Genomic DNA, 18,256 nt, shown 5'->3' with positions numbered 1-18,256 from the left:
TCCATTCAACTGTCAATGGACACTTAGGTTGCTTCCATGTCCTGGCTACTGTAAATAGTGCTGCAATGAACATTGTGGGACATGACTCTTTTTTAATTATGGTTTTCTCAGGGTATATGCCCAGTAGTGGGATTGCTGGGTCATATGGTAGTTCTACTTTTAGATTTTTAAGGATCCTCCATACAGTTTTCCATAGTGGCTGTATCAGTTTACACACCCACCAACAGTGTAGGAAGCCTCCCTTTGATCCACAGCCTCTTCAGCATTTATTGTTTGTAGATTTTTTGATGATGGCCATTCTGACCGGTGTGAGGTGATACCTCATTGTAGTTTTGATTTGCATTTCTCTAATGATTAGTGATTAGCGTGCCCTTTTAAATGGCCATGATTGGCTCAAGTTTGAAGTAATCTGTGATGGATGAGTTGAGTAATAAAAAGATTCTTGCATCTTACAAAGAGAATGGATGTTTCTTTCTTGGGTTCTCAGTGGTTCTTTAAACATAATTTTAAACAAACCATTTGGTTTTATAATTTATTAAATTTAGTTTAAAATAATAAGTTAATGTAAAATTTTATTGTCTTAGTAATGATTCACTTTTTCTGTTGAGTGCCTCCTTTTTCTGGTAGCACCTTAAAAAGTAGGAAGATTGGTCTTGCCTTCCTAGAGCTTGCATTCTAACAGGAGAAATCAGACGCTCAGACACTGCATTGAGGAGTAGGAAGAGTCTAGAGGAGGGACTTATAGACCAAACATGATGGAGTTTAAGGTAGAGAGTGCGTCTCTCTGGGGGAGCATCAGTGTAAACTTATTGGAGGATATGGTGTAGTGGGGAAAAGTGGGGTGGGGAGGTAGATACATCAGACAGAGAGAACCGCTTGCCAGGGTGGATGCTGGAGAAGAGTGAGGAGTACACTTTGGCCTGGTGCTCATGGGTTAGCTTCAGGATGGCTTTTCTTTCGTTTCACTGTTGGTTAAACACCTCCGCCAGAGGGAGGGCAGGGAAAATTAGCACTGGACTTCAAATATTGCTAGTTTTGCTACACTAATCAGTATTTATGGTAGAAGAAGAAATTCAAGCTATTGGTTGAAATTAAGATTTAGTTTCTTCATTGGTTTGGTTAAACGTGCCTGTGTGTTATTCAAGACAGGATATGTATATTTTACAGTTAAGCTAAAAATAGGGAGTAGAGTTATTTCTTACTACTTTATTGAGGACTGATAATAAATAGTGATATGTCAGGGCCTCTTAATTTTGACATTTTGGAATTTGAAATAAAGCTACCAACTTGGAGGCTTACAGTGGGATTTGGCATATATTTATGTGCAAGTTGTTCTGGTGCAGATTCTGAGCTATAGTTTTATTAATAAAGCATTCATGTTGTGGCCAGTAGGTATCATAACTAACAGATGAACTCCAGTATTGATTTTATTGTAATGTGAGCTGCATTAGATTTTATTCATGGATGTAACTATATTTGTTAGTTTTGCCTTCAAGGTGGATGATGAAAGCTGTACGATAGTGAGATACCAGGATCATAGCTTCTTTCGACCTTCTAAGATTGAGAGGTTTTGAATTGTTAAGAAATCAAACTATTCTGTACTTTGGAAATTTCCTTGGAGCACAGGAATAATTTCTAAATGAAATTACAGATGCTTTTAAATAAAGATTATATCTAAATTGTTAACAAATGAAATTTTTAAAAAATTACAGTGTGTGGATTTGTAATCTTCCGATGTGCAAATTCTCAGAAAAATGCATTCCGGAAAAATCCCACTGATCCAAAGCTTGCACGTAAGTATTGATTTATATTTATAGTATTTATACCACATAAAGATTTTATGTCTGTCTGGAGATCATTAAAAATGTATTTTTACTTTTGTATAGATTTAAAAACCATCCATACTTCAACAGGAAAAAATCTTCTCGTTTCTGGATGGTGGGGTTTTGTTCGCCATCCCAATTACTTGGGTGATCTCATCATGGCCCTGGCGTGGTCCCTCCCATGTGGTAAGCATTTAAGAAGAGAACTGATTTGACTCTTTCTCCGGCCACCGCAGGATGTGTGTGTGCTCGTTGGGTCTGGGTGTCGCCTTTTGGAGGTTTGGGTTGCCCGTTCCCCATCTGGGTGCTGCTCTTTTGTGTATCCAGCACCTCATTCATCCAGCGTCTGAGAGGAATTAGGAATTCACAGAGCCCGAAGTTTTACTCTAAGCTTCTGCAAGCAAAATGTTAAGTTTTAAACTGTGCCTGGTAGCTTTTTTTCTAAGAAGAATATGTAGAAATTAACTTTGTATCCGTGACTCAGTGTACGTAGATTCTGAAAAACTTTGGTTCTTAAGAAGAAGAAAAGGCACACTCTGTTTTGTTTGTGTTAGTGTCAGTCCATACCCTGCAGTGCTGTCTGCCCTGCCCACCCTGCCCCGCACTGGTGGCCTGCCGTCCTCTTCCTGAGCACCGGCGGGGAGGAAACGGGGAGATTTGCTTTAAATACAGAGGTTCTGATTTTTTTAAAATTATTCATTCATTCATTCATTCATTCATTCATGGCTGTATTGGGTCTTCATTGCCACGCGCAGGCATTCTCTAGTTGCGGTGAGCGGGGCCTAGTCTTCATTGCAGTGCGCGGGCTTCTCCTTGCCGTGGCTTCTCTTGTTGCGGAGCATGGGCTCTAGGTGCGCGGGCTTCAGTAGTTGTGGCTCGTGGGCTCTAGAGCGCAGGCTCAGTAGTTGTGGCGCACGGGCTTAGTTGCTCCGCGGCATGTGGGATCTTCCCAGACCAGGGCTCGAACCCGTGTCCCCTTCCTTGGCAGGTGGATTCTTAACCACTGTGCCACCAGGGAAGTCCCCAGAGGTTCTGATTTTGAAGGATTGTTAGGGTGGATTAATCACTGTTCTCTGAATAGCTTTTAATTCAAATACTACCTCCTGCCACACACTAGTGGGATTTTATGAACCGGTTTAGTTGTTTCCCCCATTGGAGAAAATGAAGTAACGGGATGGTCCATTGTTAGACGATTTGGGGACCAGCAGGAAACAATACTGTGTAGTTGTGTACTGATAATAAAAATACCTAGTACTATTTACTGTTGCTGTCCCCAGGTTTCAATCACATTCTGCCTTATTTCTACGTGATTTATTTCACCATTTTGCTGGTGCACCGGGAGGCTCGCGATGAACACCACTGTAGGAAGAAGTACGGCCTGGCATGGGAGAAGTACTGCCAGCGCGTTCCGTACCGCATATTCCCATACATCTACTGATTCTGGTCTAGGCGCTGTCTAAATGCTCCTGCAGTTTTGGCTTCCATTGGCAAAAAAAGAAAAAAAACCCAAAATGAACCTTTCGTTGCACTGACAGGATTTTTATGTTTCTCTTTCTTTTTGAGGCAGGACTATAGAGCCAAGTAGTAAGTCTTTTAATGTAGCCATGTTTATTTTTATTAAATCATAACAATTAACATAAGGAAAATATAAATAAAGATGTTAGAATTTGCATTCTAATAGGAAATTTTCAATCCTTAAAAATCTGAAAACAGAAAGTAGTCTTACAAATGCACTGAATACTGTTGATGTTTAGGGTTTTTGATTACCTTTCAAAGTTTGATTCCTTTGTCCAGTTGGTTTTTCTTAAATGAGAACACTGTTACATTTTAAAGTACATTTATGTTTTATTGCATTAAGAGAAGAGAATTTTCATTTGTTTCCCGTTAAATTAAATCATTCACTAGCTATGTGATTTGAAAGTAAAAACTGGTCCTCTCTGTTCAGTGCTGTACGGGAAGGGGGATGATTGATAGTGGACACTGTTTAATGAAGACCATTAGTAGTGGTTTGCTTAACCTCAACTTGTAAAACTGCATTTGAAACTGTAAATACATAGCTTTTATGTAATATATGGCGGCTTCAGATTTTTCTGTATAGTATTTTGAATGTGAAATAATTTTCGGGACTAAGTATCTTTTTAAGAAACATTTGCAGTATTTTAAATTAAGTTTTGTAAAGTACTACGTGCGAATTAAGCATTTTGAAAGAAGTGGAATTCATTTAATATTGTATGAAAGATGCTATTAAGACTAGGAAGGGTATTTTTCCTAATCCAAAGTTTGTGAATTTGGCTTTGCTACCTCAATCGCAGGTGTTTGTTTGCCTTTATAAACTGTTGCAAATAGAATAAATATATATTTTTGGAATAACATCACTATTTAAACATTTTTACACAGAGTGGTGTTTGAAAATTTGCCATTTCTGAAAGGCTAATATTTTTATATGTTTTTGACTTTTTAAATTAAAATGTGTTTTTGCTACTGTTAGTTCAGGCAGTTTATACTGTATTTTGCATACCCTTTATATTTACAAAACTCTACTCCCTGTAAAGGAGTGTTGTATTCATCTTTAGAAATCTATTTATCTAAATACAGTTTAAGGGAATAGTTTAAAATCATTTCTTTTAGTTTAATAGCTGTGCATAAGGTAGCTTTAGCCATTAGATTCTACTTAAGTTGATATAGTCTCATTATTAATTGTCCTATAATGGAACAGTAGCAAATTCACTAAGGTTTCGTATTCAGAGTTAAATTGTTCTCCAGAATCTTAAACATAGAGGAGAATCTAATAAATATAGTGTATATGTTTGGGTTGTTAATTATACATTTTACATATGAGCCATTTAGATATGCAGTGTTTGTTCTACGCTGCAGTTCGAAGTGTATATAACTGAACTTACATTAATGTGATCATGAAGAACATTCCGCATCCTCTAGTCTTTAAACATCGTTTTGGTGAAATTTTCAGTGTTTTATTAGTACTGATGTATGCAAGCAGTTTTTTAATGCTTCTCTCCTGGCATCAAAAAATGGCGTCCCAGCCTATTCTATACTAGATTCACCAATGAAGCTTTAGGGGAGGAAGAAGGACCTTTAATTCTTTACTTGGTAATGAGAAAAGAACTGTTTCCAACACAGTGCTGCGGTTTCTGGATATCAGCTACAATTTGTTTTTCATTTTGTTTTTGACATGTTTATTTGACAAGTTTTATAATGAAGTTTTAAGTTGGAAATAAAGTTGAAAATAAGATGTTGCTTTGATCACTTTGGAGTCGCTCTTTTTTTTTGGCCTGTAACTCTGGGATCATTGGGACCAAAACAGGAGCCCTTAGATTACCACTCCCCACCCAACCCGTTTTTTTTCTAGGATCCTTTGGGACCCTCCTGGACCACAAGAAATCCAAAAGGCAAACTGGGACCCCTGGCAAACTGCTGTTTGCATTGAGGCTCTCAGAAGTTGGAGCTTGAAAGGGGTTAGTGGAGGGTCCCAACTCCCAGACAGTGGTCATGGATTTAGTATTTGCTCTTTGAGAAAACAGAGGAATGATCAAAAGTATCATAGACTCAGTAATACTTGCAAATGAATTTGTATTACAAAAGCACCTAAGTGCATGTGAAAGATAGTACATGTGTGTGAGAGAGGCATATGTGTGTCAGTGAAATGAGATCAGACACTTTCATGTCTTCATCTCTCTTCCCAGTGTGATATGGCTTTGCAGAACGTGGGTGTTTCGAATATGCACCAACACCAAGTAGGCTAAAAATATCACATCATGTGATTCTTACCTTGGTCTTATTTTTGTACTCTGAGGAAAAGGTTTTGCTTATTGGTGGTTTCCATAACTCATGGACTGTTTTGTTCTAGCAGATTGTGGATAATTCCTAAAACTATTTTAACAAATGAATTGGACCAAATAAGATCCCACCTTGTATCTTTTGTTAAAATCCTATGTTTTATCATTTTCTTATTGATTGCTAAATGACAGGGGCTAGGTCTTTATAATTCTTTTCTATAGTGCTGTGTGTAATTAGATTCTCAGTGTATGTGTTTTTGATAATGTGACTTTCAGATAGTACAATTTCCTAGACACAAAAGTAAGTAGACGTTAATATTTTGTTCATGGCTGTTACAGAGTCTAGTTCTGGGTGTGAGCCCCACCCTCCCTACACCCCCCTTATTACAGACAGAACGGATTGTTTGATCTTCATTTGTGGAGACATGGGATTTGTTTTCTGCCAGTGGACCCATTGCTGAGGTAAGGTGACAATGAACATGGCTTTGAATCCTAGCCCTGCTTCCTCCTGGCCATGTGAGCTTGGGCAAGTCACTTAATCTCTCTGAGCAGCAGTTTCTTCATGTATAAAATTTGGTTGATATACCACATAGTACATAGGTGGCCTGAAGATAATATAGGAATTTTTATGATTACTCAACATAATTGGTGCTCAATAAATCTACCTACAGAAACACATTTTGACATTTATCCAATTTTCTGAATTCTCAGCATTGAATTCTCAGGGTTGGTTTTTCAGGGGAAAGAGAAGGTCTGGTGAAGTCAGAACGAGACCATTTCTATAAGGGAAGAGTAGCCTCTTTTGTCTCAAAAGTGTGCACTCAGGCCAACAGTGTCATGTTCTGTGTTCTCTCAGAGCAGCCTGGGAAAGTATTCCAAATAACTACTCTTCATGTATATGTTTTATTGTATATAATTGCAGAAATCACTTTTTGGAATGAAAAATTTCATGAAAACATGACCTAATATCTTGTCAGTTGCTGTAGTTTTCTTTTCCCTTTTAGACAAGTCAAACCCTCTGCTTTCCGGGACGTGCTCCCTCACCTGAACTGGAGCCCACCCACAGGGACATTGCTTAGAATGGAAGCAGCTGGGCGCTTCCTCTACATGTTGAAGTTTTCATGTACAGATGGAAGGAAGAGACAGCCCTGTCTAGTCTGGCTGATGATACAGATGTTTTCATGAAGGATGTACATGTGAATGTCTTGAAACATGTAATTCTGGTTAGGAGTCAAAAGTTACATGGTTTGTTATGGAAGTTTATTTTTCATTCTTCTCACAGCAGTGCAACTTGCATTGTGATCCAGTGACTAGGTTTCTTTGTGGATAAATACACGGATGTTAAAAAATTTGAGGGTAAGCCAGCAGCTGTCAAAATACTGGACCTCTCAGGTGTCTGGTAAACTGGGCATTCAAAAGTATAGAGTTCTGTCTGTCTGCTTAGAAGCATTTGGTCTTTCAGCAGAAATCTGAAAAAAAAAAAAAAAAAAAATCCAATAGTCAAATTGTATAGTTCAAGTAAATCCGTGGCTCACATTTTCTTTACACTAGATTTGGGGGGTTTGTTACAAATTGAATACTTTTAACTTTAGATGGTTATGTGGTTATGTAACTGCATATGGAAATTATGCCTGAAGAATTTAATATTTTAAAGAGTAGTACGGCTTTATGGTACATATTCTTGAGAAATTACACTGGATGTTGGTATAGCATCTATTTTAGATTTTAGCAGTATTTGGGGCTATTTTACCTGTTTGAAGTATATCAGCCAATCTCCCTAGTGAAATCATAAGAATGGGAAGTAGAAGGAAGGAATGGTTTGTATTACTGAGGGAAAACTCAGTGCTTTAAGACTTCGTGATAAACATTTGGGTGGTTACCTTTGTTGGCAAGAAGTATATTTCAGTAAAATCACAACATATCTCACAAGGCAGCGAGTCTTCTAGTATTTTTTCTTCATGATTCCACCTTGCCCCCTCAATGAATAAACCAAAGACGTGAACTCCAATGTGTGTGGGGTCTGTGCCCTAAGATCAAAGAGAGGTGTTGTCAGTGGGTCCCAGATAGGACCTTTCCTTTAATAGAAGCTGCATCTGGAGGAAGGTCAGGGAGGAGATCAAAGAAGAGGAGATGCATGTCTCTGCCATTGCCATGTGGGACCACCCCATCCCAGGCCTGTTTCCCCAGGTTCTAAGGTGAGTACTTCATTCTTTTCCTACTCTGAGAGCATAAACAATTTGTAGTCTTTGGTCTATATATGATGATCTGGGATTGACAAGTATTTCAAATACAGTAAAACTCCAAATTTCTGGAATTATAATCCCTTAGGCCAGTGTTTTAAAAGAGAGCAAAAACAATTACAGAACGAGTCAGCCTTCTAGCAAGATGGAAGAGTAGCAAGACCCTGCGCTCTCCTCCTCCCATGGCCACACCATATTTATAGAGCAAATATTGATGAGAACGACCTGAAGACTAGCAGAAAAGATTTTCCACAACTCAAGATACAAAGAAGGAACCAAAATGAGACAGGTTGGAGGGACAGAAATGCAGTATATAGGTAAGACCCATACCCCAGGTAGGCAGCCCACAGATGGGAGGATAATCACAATTGCAGAGGTTCTCCCCAAGGAGCGAGTGGTCTGAGCCCCACATCAGGCTCCCCAGCCTGGGGATCCTGCACCAGGAAGTCAAGCCTCCAGAACTTCTGGCTTTGAAGGCCAGTGGGCTGATGTATGGGAGAGCCAAAGGGCTGTAGGAAACAGACTCCTCTCTTAAAGGGCTCATGCAAAATCTCACATGCTCTGAGATCCAGCTCAGAGGCAGTAATTTGAAAGGAGCCTGGGTAAGATCCACTTGCTGATCTTGAGGAACCTCCCTGAAGGGAGGAGGCAAGTGGGACACCCCCTGGGGGCATAGATGCTGGTGGCAGCTATTTTGGAGAGCTCTCACTATCATGAGGGCGCTGGTGCTGGCAAGTGGCATTTTGGAGTCCTAGTAATAGCTTATTAGTGGTGGTGGCTTACCTGCCCACCAGCAGACTGCCCCAGGACCCAGACCCATAGGCTTGGGGCCAGTTCTGCCTACCAGTGTACCCAAAGCAGTCAGCCCCACCACAGTAGAAGGGCCCAAGTGGCCACCTAGGGTGTACCCCTAGAGAATACAGCTCTGGTGATCAGAGGGGAGTGTGCTGCTATGCCCCATAGGACATCTCCTACATAAGGCCACTTCTCTAAGAACAAGAAATGTAACCAATCTACCAAATACATAGAAATTAACATGGAGAATTAAGCAAAATGAGAAGACAGGGGAATGTGTTCCAAATGAAATAACAAGACAAAACCCCAGAAAAAGAGCTAAATGACATGGAGAGACACAATCTACCTAATAAAGAGTTCGAGCTAATGATCATAAAGAGGCTCAACAAACTTGGGATAGAAACTGATGGGCACAGTAGAAATTTAACAAAGAGTTAGAAAATATAAAAGGAGAGCCAAACAGAGCTGAAGAATACAAAAACAAATAAAAAAAATACCCTAGAAGGAATCAATAGTAGATTAGATGATGCAGAGGAACAGATCAGTGAACTGGAAACAGAGTAGTGGGAAATCCCTCAAGCTGAACAGAAAAAAAAACAATTTTAACAAATGAGGATAGTTTAAGAGACCTCTTACATCAAATACAACATCAAGTGTACTGACATACATATTATAGGGGACACAGAGGAGAAAAGAGAGAAAGGGGCACAGAACTTATTTGAGGAGATAGAGATAATAGCTGAAAATTTTCCTAACCTGGGAAAGGCAGCAGACATCCAGGTCTAGGAATTTACAGAGTCCCAAACAAGATCCACCCAAAGAGATCCACACCAAGACATACTGCAATTTTAATTGCCATATTCATGGCAAAAATTAAAGAGTTAAAAGTAGCAAGGAGAAAGCAAATGGTTATGTATAAGGGAACTCCTATTAGACCATCAGCTAAATTTTCAGCAGAAAAAATTGCAGTCCAGAAGGGAGTGGCCCAATGTATTTAAAGTGATGATAGGAAAAAATCTACAACCAGGAACACTAACTGGTGACGCTGTCATTCAGATTTGAAGGAGAGATCAAGAGTTTTACAGACAAGCAAAAGCTAAAAGAGTCTGTCACCACTAAACTGGCTTTACAAGAAATGTTAAAGGGACTTCTTTAAGTAGAAGGGAAAAGACCACAACTAGAAATATGAAAATTATGAATGGAAAAATCTCATTGGTAAAGGCAAACATACAGTAAAGATATTAGCAGAAGAACCACTTACAAAGCAGGTAGGAAGGTTAAAAGACAAAAGTAGTAAAATCATCTATATCCACAATGCAGCCAAAAATAAATTTAAAAATAAATAGCTATTTATTACAAAAAAAACAAAACAAAAATGAAAACAAAACAAACCCCCAAAGTTAGTAGAAGGAAAGAAATAAAAATCAGAGCCGAAATGAATGAAATAGAGACTAAAAAAATAGAAAAGATCAATGAAACTAAGAGCTGATTCTTTGAAAAGTACCACAAAATCAATAAAACTTTAGCCACACTCATCAAGAAAAAATGAGAGAGGGCCCAAATAAATAAAATCAGAAATGATAGAGAAGTTACAAATGACACCACAGAAATACAAAGGATCATAAGAGATTACTATGAACAATTATACGCCAATAAAATGGATAACCTAGAAGAAATGTATAAATTCCTAGAAATGTACAATCTCCCAAGACTGAATCAGGAAAAAATAGAAAATATTAACAGACTGATTACTAGTAATGAAATTGAATCAGTAATCAAAACACTCCCAACAAACAAAAGTCCAGGACCAGATGGCTTCACAGGATGTTAAAGAAGAGTTAACACCCATCTTTCTCAAACTCTTCCAAAAAATTGAAGAGGAAATAATGCTTTGGATCTCATTCTACCAGGCCAGCATTACCCTGAAACCAAAACCAGACAAAGATAGCACAAAAAAAGAAAATTACAGGCCAATATCACTGATGAACATAGATGCAATAATTCTCAACAAAATATCAGCAAACTAAATTCAGCAATGCATTAAAAGGATCATACACCATGATCAAGTGGAATTTATCCAAGGCATGCAAGGGTGGTTCAATATCAATCAATATATATATAGTGGACTATTGCTCAGCCATAAAAAAAGAATGAAATCTCGTCATTTGCAATAACATGGATTGACCTGGAGGGTGTTATGCTAAATGAAATAAGTCAGGCAGAGAAAGATAAATATTGTATGATGCCACTCATATGTGGAACCTAAAAAAACAAATGAACAAACATAGCAAAATAGAAAGAGACTCAGATATGGAGAACAAACAGATGGTTGCCAGAGGGGAGGGGGGTAGGGGTTGAAAAGAAAATAAATGTAACTATGTGAGGTAATGAATGCTAATTAGCTTATTGTGGTGGTCATTTCAGAATTCATATTTATCTGAAACCATAAGGTTGTACACCTTAAATATATACAATTTTTTGTCACTTATGCTTCAATAAAGTTAAAAAAAGAGAAAACGTGAATCATGGTAAAAAAAAAAAGATTTCACTCTGTTCAAACTTTGTCATCTACTTCTACCGTTGTGGGTACAATGATTCATTTAGGCTCTTGAAATTTTAAAAGGTTGGGAAGGGTTCTGTATCATATCTTTGAATGGTATGAAAAAGGCTAAATGAGTTTTGATAAGTAGAAAATTTAGTCGCTAGCAGCTCCAAATCTGGGTAACTCCAGTTGTGTGTTAGGAAGCCTCTTACTTCTCTGGTCAGGCAGGTCACTTGGGAGAAGGGATGAGCATAGCTGTCCTAAGCTCAACGCTCCAGGCCCCTGGGCCAGCTCTTTTGCAGGTGAGCTGCAGTGTGGAACAGCCAGTGCTGTACTCACTGACATTATCTGAGCTCAACTCTGTGGAACACAACTGTATCTGAAGGTGCAAACTGAACTCATAGAAAACACCTTGAAATTGTCTTATTCTATAAAAGACTCTTACTGGAGATTGCTTTGTATAATGACTTTCAATTCTCTTTAACTCTTATGTAAATCCAAAGTTTCTTATACTGCATTTGCTCTAGTATTGTCCTTTCATATAAATCTTGGAAGAAGTTAATATAATGCATTTGACAAAGTGACTTCCATTTATACTTGACTTGTATCACTTGGCCATGGCATGTGGGGGTCTTTCCTCTCGAAAAACTCAAATCATAGGTAATTTGCAAATAGCTCCGATTTAACTCTCCAAAGAGCCACTCAGAATAAATGGAAGTAATCTTAACTTTACTTAAATCGAAGCTGGTTCTTGGTATAAAGCAGAAATAACTGAGAACATTATTGTGAGGTTAGAGACAAATGACAAAGTTGGGAGATCAGCACATACTCCCTTCTCACCCTCTGTGAGTCATAAGAAAAGACACCAGCAAACATCTGCTTCTCTGCAACATTTGCATGTCCAATGGGCTGTGTAGAAGAGGTTAGGATATGGGTTATCGAGTCAGCTAGACTTGGGTTCAAGCCTTATGATCTGAGCTCTAGTGATCTTGAGAAGGCCCTTCACCCTCTTTGAACCTTAGTGTCCTGATCTATAAAATGAGGATACTTTTTGAGGATTAAATAATACAGATAAAGAGCTTAGCACAGTATCTGGCACATAGGAGACAGTAAACGTTGGCTAATAAGCAACAGTGCCATCATTATCAGATAGATTGTGATCTTCTGGAGGGCAGGAGCCTTATTTTGTTCATCTCTATATTTGCACCACCTAGCACAGCACTGGACACAAACACGCACACACAGGTATATGACATGATACATGTATATATTGCAAAATGATCACCACAATAAGTCTAGGTAACATTCATCACCATATATATTTATAATTTTTTCTTGTGATGAGAACTTTTAATATTTACTCTCTTAGCAATTTTCAAATATACAATACAGTATCATTAACTACTGTCTCCATGCTGTACATTACATTGCCGGGCTTAATTTATTTTATGACTGGAAGTTTGTACTTTTTTGACCACTTTTACCCATTTCACTCACCTCCCTACCCCAGCCTCTGGCAACCACCAATCTGTTCTCTGTATCTATGAATTTGTTTTTTTTCTGGATTCCACATATAAGTGAGATCATACGGTATTTGTCTTTCTCTGTATGACTTATTTCACTTAGCATAATGCCTTCAGGGTCCATCCATGTTGTTGCAGATGGCAAGATTTCCTTATTTTTCATGGGTGAATAATATTTATTCCATTGTATATTAGAGAGTAGATCCCAAGAGTTCTCATCACAAGGAAAAAAACATTTTTCTTTTTGTATCTATGGGTGTTAACTAAACTTTTTGTGGTAATCATTTCACAATATATCTAAGTCAAAAAGTCTGAGAAAACCATAATTCAAAAAGAGTCATGTACCAAAATGTTCATTTTGGTAATGTTCATTTAGTAATAGAATGCTCATTCTATTTACAATAGCCAGGACATGGAAGCAACCCAAGTGTCCATCAACAGATGAATGGATAAAGAAGATGTGGCACATACAACCAATGGAATATTACTCAGCCATAAAAAGAAATGAAATTGCGTTACTTGTAGTGAGATGGATGGACCTAGAGTTTGTCATACAGAGTGAAGTAAGTCAGAAAGAGAAAAACAAATACCGTATGCTAACACGTATCTATGGAATCTAAAAAAAAAAAAAAAAAGATGCAAGAGGGAGGAGATATGGAGACATATGTATATGTATGGCTTATTCATTTTGTTTTAAAGCAGAAACTAATACACCATTGTAAAGCAATTATACTCCAATAAAGATGTTAAAAAAAAAGTCAAATCATTGTGCTGTATACTTTAAACTTATCCAGTGCTGTATGTCAATTATATCTCAGTAAAACTAGAAAAAATATTCCATCCTATGCATATATACCACATTTTCTTTATCCATTTATCCATCAGTGGACACTCAGGTTGTTTCTATATCTTAGCTATTGTAAATAATGCTGCTATAAACATGGGAATGCAGATATCTCTTAAACATAGGGGTTTTGTTTCCTTTAGGTATATTCCCAGAAGTGGAATTGCTGGATCGCATGGTAGTTTTATTTTTAATTTTTTGAGGAACCTCCACATTGTTTTCCATAGTAGCTGCACCAAATTATATGCATTTAAATAAATGTTTAAGATCAACATAAGCTACAGAAGTTTTAAAAGATCTAAATAAATATTCATGATTGAAAGTCTCAGTATTGCTAAGATATAAATTCTCCAAAAATCAAGACAACTTTAAGGAAAAAGAGAAAAGTTGGAAGACTTTATACTACCAGATATTAAGAATTACTATAAGCTACAGTAATTAAAAGAGTGTGGTGCTGGCACAAAGATAGGCAAATAAATCAATGGAACAAAATTGAGACTCAAGAAATGGGCCCAGGCATATAGAATTACTTGATCTGTGACAAAGAGGAAGTAGGGTAAGGATGACCATTTCAATAAAAAGGAAAAGGTGCCAAGTCAATACTTGGATACTCATATGGAAAAAATGACTTTTGACCCCACCTCATTACACACAAACTCAATTCTATGTGGATCACAAGCCTAAATGTGAAAGGTAAAGCAATATAGCTTCTAGAAGATAACATAGGAGGATACTTTCATGACCCTGAGATAGGCAAATATTTCTTAAAAAGGACATTCAAAAATACTAACCCCCAAAGAAAAGATGGATATACTGGATTTTACTAAAACAGAGAAAAAGAAGACATCATAAACAAAGTAAAAAGGAAAGCCACTTACTTTCAAAAGAAACTTCTGATACATATATCCATATATATATCTGACAAAAGACTTATGTCCAGAATATATAAAGAACTTCTGTAACTCAATAACAAAAAGACAGCCCAATTAAAACGTGGGCATACGTTATGTAGTCTTGCGTTATCCTGATGGAAGATTATGCGTTTTCTGTTGACTAAGTCTGGATACTTTTCGTTGAGTGCTGCTTTCAGTTGGTCTCATTGGGAGCAGTACTTGTTGGAATTAATCGTTTGGTTTTCCAGAAGGAGCTCATAATAGAGGACTCCTTTCCAATCCCAGCATATACACAACATCACCTTTGGATGAAGACCGGCCTTTGGTGTGGTTGGTGGTGTTCATTTCGCTTGCCCTACGATCTCTTCTGTTCCACATTATTGTACAGTATCCACTTTTTATAGCCCATCACAATTTGTTTTGAAAATGGAACGTTTTCATTATGTTTAAGTAGAGAATCGCATGTGGAAATATGGTCAAGAAGGTTTTTTTCGCTTAACTTATGTGGAACCCAAACAATCAAAGCGATTAACATAGCCAAGCTGGTGCAAATGATCTTCAGCGCTTGATTTGGATATTTTGACTATGTTGGCTCTCTCCTGCGTGGTATAACATTGATTGTTCTCAATTAATGTCTCGATTTGATGGCTATCAACTGGTCTACCCGACTGTGGAGAATTGTCCAGTGAGAAATCTCCAGCACGAAACTTTGCAAACCACTTTGCCACGTTTGATCAGTCACAGCACCTTCTCCATGCACTGCACAAATCTTTTTTTGCGTTTCAGCTGTGCTTTAACCTTTCTTGAAATAATAAAGCATAATAGGCCAAAAATGTTGCTTTTTTCTTCCATCTTCGATATTAAAATGACTACACAAAAATTCACCAATTTTGATGATTTTTTTAAAATGCACCCTGATATGACAGCTGTCACAACACAATCTAACAAAATTAAGTGCTACTAGAGCCATCTTATGGAAAAAACCGAACTTTTTGGCCAACTCGATATTGGAAAAACTCGATTTTAAAAAGATAGTAATTCTTTCCCAGATTTATAGGTAAATGTAATGTAAGCTGATCAAAATCCAACAGGTTGTTTAAAAAGTGAAATGTGGTGGGCCTATTCTCAAATTCACCTAGAAGAGAAAAGGTACAAAAGTCAAGATAGTTTTAAAAAGGAATAATGAGTTCATGGATTGGATGACAACACCGATGCCAATACTATCCAAAGTGATCTACAGATTCAACATAGTCTCTATCAAAATCCCAATGATGTTTTTTGTAGAAACAGAGAAATCCATCTTAAAAATTCATATGAAATCTCAAGGATAACTGAATTAACAAAGTAATATTGAAGAACAAAGTTTGAGGTCTTACACTTCCTGATTTCAAAGCTTATTACAAAGCTACACTAATCAAAACAGTGTGCAACAGGCACAAAGACAGACAATAGAACAATGGAACAGAATAGAGAATGAACCCAGAAATAAACATGTATATGCTCAAGTGATTTGCCACAAAGGTGCCAAGATATTCAACGGGGAAAGGACAGACTCTTCAACAAATGGTGTTGGTTAAATTGGATATCAATGTACAATATGGACTGTCACTTTACACTATACACAAAAGTTAACTCACAATGAATCAAAGACCTAAACTGAAGAGCTAAAACTATAAAACTCTTAGAAGACAACGTAGGGGAAAACCTTTATGACATTGGATTTGTTAATTATTTCTTGGTTATGGCAACAAAAGCATAGACAACAACAACAAAAAATAGATAAATTGGGCTACCTCAAAATTAAAAACTTTTATACATCAAAGGACACTATCAACAGACTGGCAACCCACAGAATGGGAGAAAATATTTGCAACTCATATATCCGATAAGGAATTAACATCCAGAATATATAAGGAACTCCTACAATTCAACAACAATAACCAAAAAATCCTGATTAAAAATGGGCCGAGGACTTGAATAGATATTTCTCCAAAGAAAATATACAAATGGCCAATAAACACATGAAAAGATTTCAATACCACTAGTCATTAGGGAAATGTAAATCAAAAGCACAATGAGATACCACTTCACATCCTTTGGGATGGCTACTATCAAGAGCCAGAAGATAACAAGTATTGGTGAGGATGTGGAGAAATTAGAACGCTGTGCACTGTTGGTGGGAATGTAAAATGGTGCAGCCACTATGGAAAAGAGTATGTCATTTCCTCAAAAAATTTAACAGAATTACCATATGATCCAACAGTTCCACTCCTAGATATATACCCAAAAGAACTGAAACAGGGACTCAAACAGATATTTTCATACCCATGTTCATAGCAGCACTGTTCACAATGGCCAAAAGATGGAAGTGACTCAAGTGTCTATGGACAGATGAGTGGATGAACAAAATGTGTTATGGACTGAATATTTATACCCCTGCCAATTCATATGTTGAAGCCCTAACACCCAGTGTAGCTGTATTTAGAGATGGGGCCTCTAAAGAAGTAATTAAAGTCACGGATTGGGGTCTCGATCCAATAGGATTAATGTCCTTATAAGAAGAGACATCAGAGAGCTTGCTCTCTCTCTCCACACATGCACACCAAGGAAAGGTCATGTGAGGACATAGCTAGAAGGCAGCTGTCTGCAAGCCAGGAAGTGCTCCGCAACAAGAGAAGCCACTGCAATGAGAAGCCCGTGCACTGCAACGAAGAGTAGCCTCTGCTCGCCACAACTAGAGAAAGCCTGTGTGAAGCAATGAAGACCCAGCACAGCCAAAAAAATAAAAAGGAGTAGTTAAAATGGTAAATTTTATGTTATGTATATTTTACCACAATAAAAAATAGTAAAAATATAATAAAAATTTGATTTAAAAAAAGGAAAAACGAGGACTGACTTGCTCTACCAAGTCTCCACATATAACTTTACAGCTTCTAGACATGTGTGGTGTTGGTCCTGGAATAGAGAAATAGATGCCTAGAACAGATTGGAGTTTAGTAAACAGCAATAATGGCTTTCAGATCAGTGGGGCAATGGCGGGAGAGTGACTGGGCTGGGGGTGGCCTTGGGCATCTGGGTGTCTGCGCCTCAGGCATCTGGCTGTCTGCACACTCACACTCCCCGCCTAAACTGCCTCTGTTCATAATCAGCACTTTGCCCAGTGCCCTGAGTTTCATTGCAGGCTGGCTGGGGGTGTCTCCTTGAACCTAACTGAACTCTGGAATGAGTAGGTTGCTAGGTGGCAGGCAGTTCAGCTGAGCCACCCTCAGGAGAGGTTTGCCCCACTGGTTTGAAATACCACCTTCAAATCCCAACCTAGCAGCATTCAGTCTTCATTTATGTCAGGGGAGAGTTATAAAGTTCATTTATTGTACTTATTTAAATCTTTTATTCATTTAATTTCTTTATAATTCTTTCCAACCCCCTAGAAGAAGAGTGGGAGAGATGGCATTTGATGGCATTTGGATTTGATGAGGACTGCGCCATGCTCTAGTGCCTAGTATAGGGCAGGGCACGTGGTAAATGAGGAACAAAGGTTTGTTGAGGGACTGATTGATGGATTGATTGAATGACGAATGATTACTCTTTCCAACCTTTGAAGTACTCCAGTACCTAAAGGCTCTCCTGACTATGTTGAGTTTCTTCTGGATGATTATGGAGAACTCTTTTTTTTTTTTTTTTTTAACATCTTTATTGGAGTATAACTGTTTTACAATAGTGTGTTAGTTTCTCCTTTACAACAAAGTGAATCAGTTATACATATACATATGTTCCCATATCTCTTCCCTCTTGCGTCTCCCTC

The 18,256-nt window shown here is 37.8% G+C and overlaps 1 protein-coding gene and 1 long non-coding RNA gene across 4 annotated transcripts in view; both read left to right on the top strand.

The window, feature by feature from the left end:
• The window catches only part of LBR (lamin B receptor), a 27,529-nt gene extending 22,511 nt beyond the window's left edge, over window positions 1-5,018 (top strand). For all 3 annotated transcript variants that reach the window (XM_024130630.2, XM_007128049.3, XM_028488372.2), the window contains exons 12-14: window positions 1,713-1,793; window positions 1,887-2,009; window positions 3,101-5,018. In XM_024130630.2, the coding sequence (XP_023986398.1) occupies window positions 1,713-1,793; window positions 1,887-2,009; window positions 3,101-3,261 (365 nt within the window). In that variant the 3' untranslated portion in view covers window positions 3,262-5,018. The remainder of the gene's footprint in view (window positions 1-1,712; window positions 1,794-1,886; window positions 2,010-3,100) is intronic.
• A 2,255-nt stretch (window positions 5,019-7,273) lies between these two features.
• On the top strand, window positions 7,274-13,265 carry LOC129392045 (uncharacterized). Its single transcript, XR_008617033.1, has 3 exons — window positions 7,274-7,812; window positions 7,946-8,174; window positions 13,123-13,265. It is a non-coding gene; the product is annotated as an uncharacterized lncRNA (long non-coding RNA).
• The last annotated feature ends 4,991 nt before the right edge of the window (window positions 13,266-18,256 follow it).

This window comes from Physeter macrocephalus, chromosome 4 (assembly GCF_002837175.3).
Source record: "Physeter macrocephalus isolate SW-GA chromosome 4, ASM283717v5, whole genome shotgun sequence".
Lineage (NCBI taxonomy): Eukaryota > Metazoa > Chordata > Mammalia > Artiodactyla > Physeteridae > Physeter > Physeter macrocephalus.
The sequence above is the reverse complement of the archived record's forward strand: the minus strand, read 5'-3'. Positions and strand labels throughout refer to the sequence as shown.